A 6,762-nucleotide genomic window follows, 5' to 3' on the forward strand; every position below is an offset into this window, starting at 1 on the left:
TTAATCCTTTTTCAAAAATTGGGTCGTTAATATACTGTTTGACCTATTTTTGTGAAACTTATAACACAGTACCATTACCTAGAAGTTGGTAAAAACCGAATCACGGTACATGGTAGATAAGTATTATCTAAAAAAAAAAAAAAAAAAAAGGACTTCAATGTAGTTTGATATGTGGTCACATGTAAGAGAGCGGGACAAATTATACATGTATCAGAAAAGGTGGAAGGTAAAAAGGTAAGAATCTTGATTTATATAAGGAAGATATAAATTACGCTTAGCCTAGTTGTTAAAACAAAAAAAAAATGACACCACGAACATTTTTCAGCAATTAACCAACAAACTTTAAGTAGGACTTATTTACTATGGGCTTAAATATTATATTAAAAAGAAAGTAACATTTTAATGCTTATAATTTTCATCTGATTTTTTTTTCTACGTTCGTGCATTTTTGTATAAATCACTCAAATCGATTATGAATATTCAATGTTAAGTTAACGTTTGATATTTTCACTTTGTATCCAACACACCCAGGATAAACATCTATGGGGAAGTGACGATAATTTTCTTAAACCATAAATTAATCACATTAATTAGATTTATTTTAGGATTTTGTCTTTGTGAAACCATGGATCAAAGTCCAATGAGCTTATGATTTGAAGTAGATTAGAACATTTGGACTTTGCTAAATGTACCGATTTTAATGAGTAAAGGCAAGTGTTTAGCATAATCCCTACCTGGTACTTGCTTTCTTTTAACTGTTCAAAGAAACAATGAATTTTCTCTCTCCTATTAACTAGTTTTAAATCAAATTTGAAAAAGAAAATAAAGTTCAAGCATTTCCCGCAAAATTTAATGCAATTCCTAATTATCGAGAACAAGATAACATGTTCATCATCAATAGAAAATAATAAACGTTTGTTGTATAATAGCACAAAAGTTATATATATCAAAGGTTTGGCAAGATACCTTCGGCAGTATATCTGTGAAAGAAAAAATACTGCACAAAACAAGATGCACCACATACATGTAATAAGACCGGAAGTGTTACATTAATCAAAGTAGAGTCCATATATCATAGCCACTGCAAAAATGGACGAGTTGGAATATTTAACACTAACGAAATTGTCCGTGTTTTTATTCCACAAACATCGGCTTCCGAACTGCATCCCCGGTTTTTCCCGCAATGAGCCGATACTGACGTTCGTAACGATTTTATATCGCTTAAATCCCATTTGTTTAACTCTTTCTAAAATATCCACCGCCACAGTTTGACTGATATCCCGACATTTGACGGGGTCATAGTCAATCTTTGCTAAATGTTCAGCCAACACTGCTTCCGCAAGCTTCTCCACGTCACATACCCGGAAAACTTTATCCTCATCTGGTTCAAGTTTATAGGTATTTTCCATCCGATATGCTTTTTTTGGCATGTCGTTAGATCGATCTCCTATGGAGGTAATTTCAAGCGCTCCACCGGGGTCAGCGATTGGACCAGATCCCGATTTTCCAAGAGCAAACCTGGCCCCCGCGATCGATCCCCTAACTCTTTTCCCAGGAGTTGTGGCGTCACTTCGTGGATAGTTGGAAAACCTGCGGGACATCTCTGCAGTTTTCTTTATCTTCCTTTTTGTTGATAAGAGGTACTCTTTATAGCGAGGACTTGTAACTATCTCCTAAGAAAGATCGAAGTTCAAAATCACTCAAGTAGCCGTAGTATTCTAAACTAACTGGTTAAACAGTGTAGAGTCGCCAGGTTTGTTTGTAAAGCAAACTGTGTTTCGCTAGTGCACACAACAGCTTTGAGACGCTCTCCGTTAAATCACTTTAATTTGAATTGAATACACATAAATGTCCATTATGAGCAACTCGAGAACTTTCATTGACTATTTAGATTTCTTATGTCGTAAAGTAATTATGAATAACAAAGCACCTGTTTCCAAGTTAAATAAAACTTAGCTTTAATTAGATTAAATGCCCGGAAACTATGGCATATTTCTCTGAAATCACGTAGAAAATTCCACGTCTATGGGAAAATTAGTTCCAACAATGTCTGTATCAATCTGAAAATATTCTCTCGAAAAGTGAAGGGAGGAGGTATTGGCCAGAAAAGAATTCCACACAGCTGTTCTTTTCGTCGCTTGAGTCCCCTTTCTCTCTGAAGTAAAATGCATTAACTCTCGGACGTTCCAATTTTCCCCGACCCCACTTCCATCTAGACCATAAATCCTGCATGGCTCTTTCATTTAAGATTAATCTTAATATTTCTTAATCCTATAGTAGCCATATATTTTCACTTCTAATATCGAATGCAACAAATGCTTAAAAACAACAAAGCGGATTTACATGTCGCGAGTGTTTTTAATTCCTCGGTAGAAAATCTATACCCCCGATTCTTCAAAGGTTATTAAATTTCTTCACGGATCATTCAGTATCGCTCGATTTGTGTTATTAAACGCAATCATAACGAAATGCAGTGTACGGGGCTTTAAAATGCATTCATTGTTACGAATGGCGTTATTCATACGAGATAAATACAGGAAGGCTCTACATATCTTGAAATCAATCTATAGCGAGATTAAGGTTCATGTACCTGATATCCTAACACTGATAAAATAATATTCAAATCTTGATTTATTAGTAAAGATGTTAGCAGTTGGAAGAAATTTGTTTATTTTTTGTCAATATAAGTACATGTACGTAATGATTATTGTTAATCTGTCATAAATTTACGTCCTAAATTTATGACATATTAATTATTTATGTAGTTCTATTAATTTTGTTTTGTGATGCAATTCTGTAAATTGAATTTAAATTTGATTGAATGGACTGTGCCAATTAATGAACAGAATTCTGTCAACCAAAGTTATACATGGATTTTTTTTCGATTTGTTTAATTTTTTTTTTTTTAGTTTCTAAAAAAAAGCTTAAAAGGAACTTAACTTAATACCTGTCTAATTTATTTAACGATCTAATATATTTTCAGAATTTATTGAAAATATAGCCACATTTGCAATGACATAAGAAAATAGGTCATAATTATTTTGTTTAAAAGGTCATACACATACCTTTCAACGTACCTTACCCACAGATAATTTTCAAGGTATTCTTAAATAAAATTTTATAGTGCAATCAGGATGTTCTTAGACAAAAATTCAGCATTCATTTTCAGGGTTTTTAAAATTAAAGTTTTGTGTTATTTTAAGAACAATTAACAGGGATGTAGTTTTAGCTCTTATCTCTTCTAAACTTTATTTACCAGAGGTGTACACCATCATGAAAAATGATAAAAGTCGCAAAAAGGTCCTCCAATTATTGGAATTCTTAAGATATACAGGGAATATGTAAATAAAATTTCAAACTTCGTTGTGTATGTCCATAAGGAAGCTTTAAACACCTCAAACTTTCAAAGTTTTGAAAATACCGTACAATTTTAGCAATTAGAGTGATCTGCCGTTAGATATAAAGTAGAATGCAAAAAAAAAATGTGAATGCTACGCTATTTTTCTCATTTATTAATTGTCACTAATAAGGAGGAGGGTATAACCCTTCATTTGAAAAGAATGGGAAAAATTACATAGAATAAAACTCATATTGCCCACCTACTTCTGGAGAAGAAGCAGAATACACATACCAAAATGGACCCCACGAAGGACAAACTTCACTCAGTGAGCTAAATACTAGTAAATACAATGTACAACGTATATTGTTGTCGCAGAGATATCGCTCAGATGTATACATGTTGTTGTTCCGCTATTGATGAGGATGGTAATGAACGATGGGTGAAACTATGTGAGAGGGACAACATGTAAGGGCTTCTCCACTTTTATTAACCGGAAACCCTTCCAATGAAAAAAGAACCAAGACTGACAAACATTAGGAATCCGGAATTCTGGTCTGACTAGACATAATGGTAACCTCTTCCTTATTCACTGTATTAAACCAGTTTGATATCAGTGTCTACTTGGAAAAGATAACACTCTGATTACGACAGAAGTGTCCCGAAATAACTTTGGTTGCCGGAAAAAGATAAGTGTGACCTCTAAATATTTTTGTAGTCGTACGTCGTAAATACGTATACGAGTCCTACAAACAAACAAACCACACACTTAACCTTCCCTCCCCCACCACCAAAGTAGAGCATCTTAACTATTTAATTAATCTTCATACATATAACAGACACGACTACATCCTGCAGGATTCTGGAAAATATTTCGGACGTAAGCTGGTATGTTAAACACACACATATAAAGGAATCATGAATTGATTTCTAGTTGTGTGCTATTCACCAAAAAGAGTAAATTCAACCTGAGTTATACATGTAAGCTTAGAAGTGAGATATTATTAGTTACATAGTCATTTAGTGACCGGGTACGGGATGATACCTGGTTAGTATATTTCATACCTGGCGAGGCGAAGCCGAGCCAGGTATGAAATATAGGTATCATCCATAAACATTGATGTTTATGGAGCCAATGGTGCATCCATGGAATGCCGGGAGAATTTGTCTGGTGTGTACAGAGGAGGATATCCTACTTTCGGATACTGTGGCAAGTGTGGTTGGGGTCGTGAATTCACTGAAAAGGTCAGATATGTTAATTCCTTGTAATTCAGCTATGGTAGAACTGTTCTCCTGCGGAAATGGTATCATACTGAGAGTATTCCCAGTTTCCTGAGAGGATGGTAATGCCAGCTTTGAGGTACTAGAAGGCAAAGCTAGGTTGTTTTTAACTGGATTATTTGCAAGGTTTAGGCCCATTGCTTGTCCCATTGCAATCTTCTCATCCATATCTGTCCTTTGATACACTGTAAGTGACTGTACTGACTTGTGTCCTGTAACTGCCATAATCTGTGATGGACTAAACATACATTTGGTGAGAATTGTGGCTCCTGTTGCCCGTATGGAATGATTGGTGTAAATCTGGGACAGACCAACACTTTCACTCAGTTTAGACATGAATTTTGCTAATGTTTTTTCACCAAGTCGTGAATTACAGTACCAAGAGTTGTCCTCATCAAGGAATGCTTCTTTTGGTCTCTGCCATAAACTTTCACACTGAGGATGTAGTTTCTTCAGATATTTTTCAAACGATTTCACAGGACAAAAAGGAGATCTAGGATATTCAGGCATGACACCAGATGTTGACTCCCTGTCGTTAGCTCTGTGGTTTTTTTGTTAATTCATCACTAGATTTAGCTACATATTTAAGGCCTGATTTGGGATCCTCCTTCACCTGGAATGTTGACTTGGACATTGAATGCATGTTTTCCACGGAACGTCGACAAAAATACAATCTTATATCAAACTGTACTTTATTTTGTAAACCACAAGGCGTATCAGGACTCATGTGTGTAGAATCATACAACTTCTGTCGATCGCTTTCATTAATAACAGAGTGATGTTCCACATTACCTTTACCGATCCTTTTCAGCTCAGCAAGCGCAGCCTTAAACGAGACATTAGCATCCCGAAATTCATCATCCTTTATAATGTCAATTTTTCTGTTAAAGGGGGGGCTTTGTAAGTACCTGTTTAAGGCATGTCTCATATTCTCAAAGGACGTTGCCTTGTAATGTTCCCCGTCTTGTTTCCGAGCACTGAGGTAGAAATGAATTAAAACTTCATTAAGACGAACTACATCAAACTGTTCAAAATTTTCATCTTGCCTCTTTTCTTTCAAATAAGCTCTCAACACCCGTGGCGCCTTCGCGTTACTTTTAATTGTTTCTCTCGAATTGATAAGTTGCTTTTTTTCTCTAGTTCGTCTGCGTCCAAGAGCGCAAACCTCGTCGCCATGTTTGTTTATCGAAGAACAATAACTCGTGCTACGGTGTATTGATTTACTAATGACAGGGTATAAGTATTACCTCCCTTTCACGTGACAGACTTCAACCAATCTGAAGCCAGGATTTCATCGAAAAATCAACAGAGGTGGGGTAAACATACATACTCGTATATCTCTTTTTCACAAATTTTGTTCATAGATTGTAATGTTTATCTTGCGTCTCTCTCTGACTTAAACAAATGTAAAGAATTGAGAAAAATGAAAGGTTTTATGTGTGTGTGTGTGTGTGTTTTACCAAGTTTGTATCATTTAAACATTGAATCATATAATAAAACAATTGTTGCCGTTTTTTTTCAATCAATGTGATGATTAAGCCAACCTCAGAGTACAAAATTAACCTCACCCTTTGGGCTCGGTGAATATTGTACTCTGAGGGTGGCTTAATCATCGTATTTATTCACAACGAAAATCAAACTGTTAATTTTAAACCAAATTATTAACTTTAGTCGTGTGAAATAAATTTTTCCTTTTAAAACTAATTTTTAAAGACCAATTTGTCTGCGATTATGCTGTCGAACAAAGCAGCAAAATGCACTTAGTACAGAACATTTTCATGTCTTTTGTCAAACACTTATTATGCCCCTGGATCGAAAGATCCCTGGGGTATATTGTTTTTGTCCTGTCTGTCTGTTGTCAACTTTAACCTAGCCCATAGCTATTGCGCTGTCAAGGATAAGGCTTTAATATTTGACATGAGTGTTCATTATGACAAGACCTTTCCATTGGTACAGAAATTTTTGATCATGTGACCTCAGCTGTGACCTTTGACCTACATTTGAAAAACTTTAACATTGGCCATAACTATAATTGCACTGTAGTCTACGTCCCACTCCAGAATTGTGTTACCATCGGGGGCATAGTGTTTCACAAACACATTTTGTTTTATTTCTATTTGTAGTTTTTGAAATTTCCATAAGGT

At 35.2% G+C, this 6,762-nt stretch overlaps 1 protein-coding gene across 1 annotated transcript; it reads right to left on the reverse strand.

Annotated features, from left to right (window-relative positions):
- Positions 1-1,019: 1,019 nt before the first annotated feature.
- Positions 1,020-1,997, reverse strand: LOC133193465 (dynein light chain Tctex-type 5-like). Its single transcript, XM_061329420.1, has one exon. The coding sequence runs from the start codon at positions 1,599-1,601 to the stop codon at positions 1,050-1,052; it is 552 nt and encodes a 183-aa protein (XP_061185404.1). The 5' UTR covers positions 1,602-1,997; the 3' UTR covers positions 1,020-1,049.
- Between the last annotated feature and the right edge of the window lie 4,765 nt (positions 1,998-6,762).

Source organism: Saccostrea echinata, unplaced genomic scaffold (genome assembly GCF_033153115.1).
Source record: "Saccostrea echinata isolate AGI-Se365-2 ecotype Australia unplaced genomic scaffold, CSIRO_AGI_Sech_v1 ptg000027l, whole genome shotgun sequence".
In the NCBI taxonomy this organism is placed as follows: domain Eukaryota; kingdom Metazoa; phylum Mollusca; class Bivalvia; order Ostreida; family Ostreidae; genus Saccostrea; species Saccostrea echinata.

What these genes read in the sequence shown, in the direction of transcription:
- LOC133193465 (XM_061329420.1), bottom strand. Translation starts at nt 1,601, where the DNA reads ATGTCCCGCAGGTTTTCCAACTATCCACGAAGTGACGCCACAACTCCT.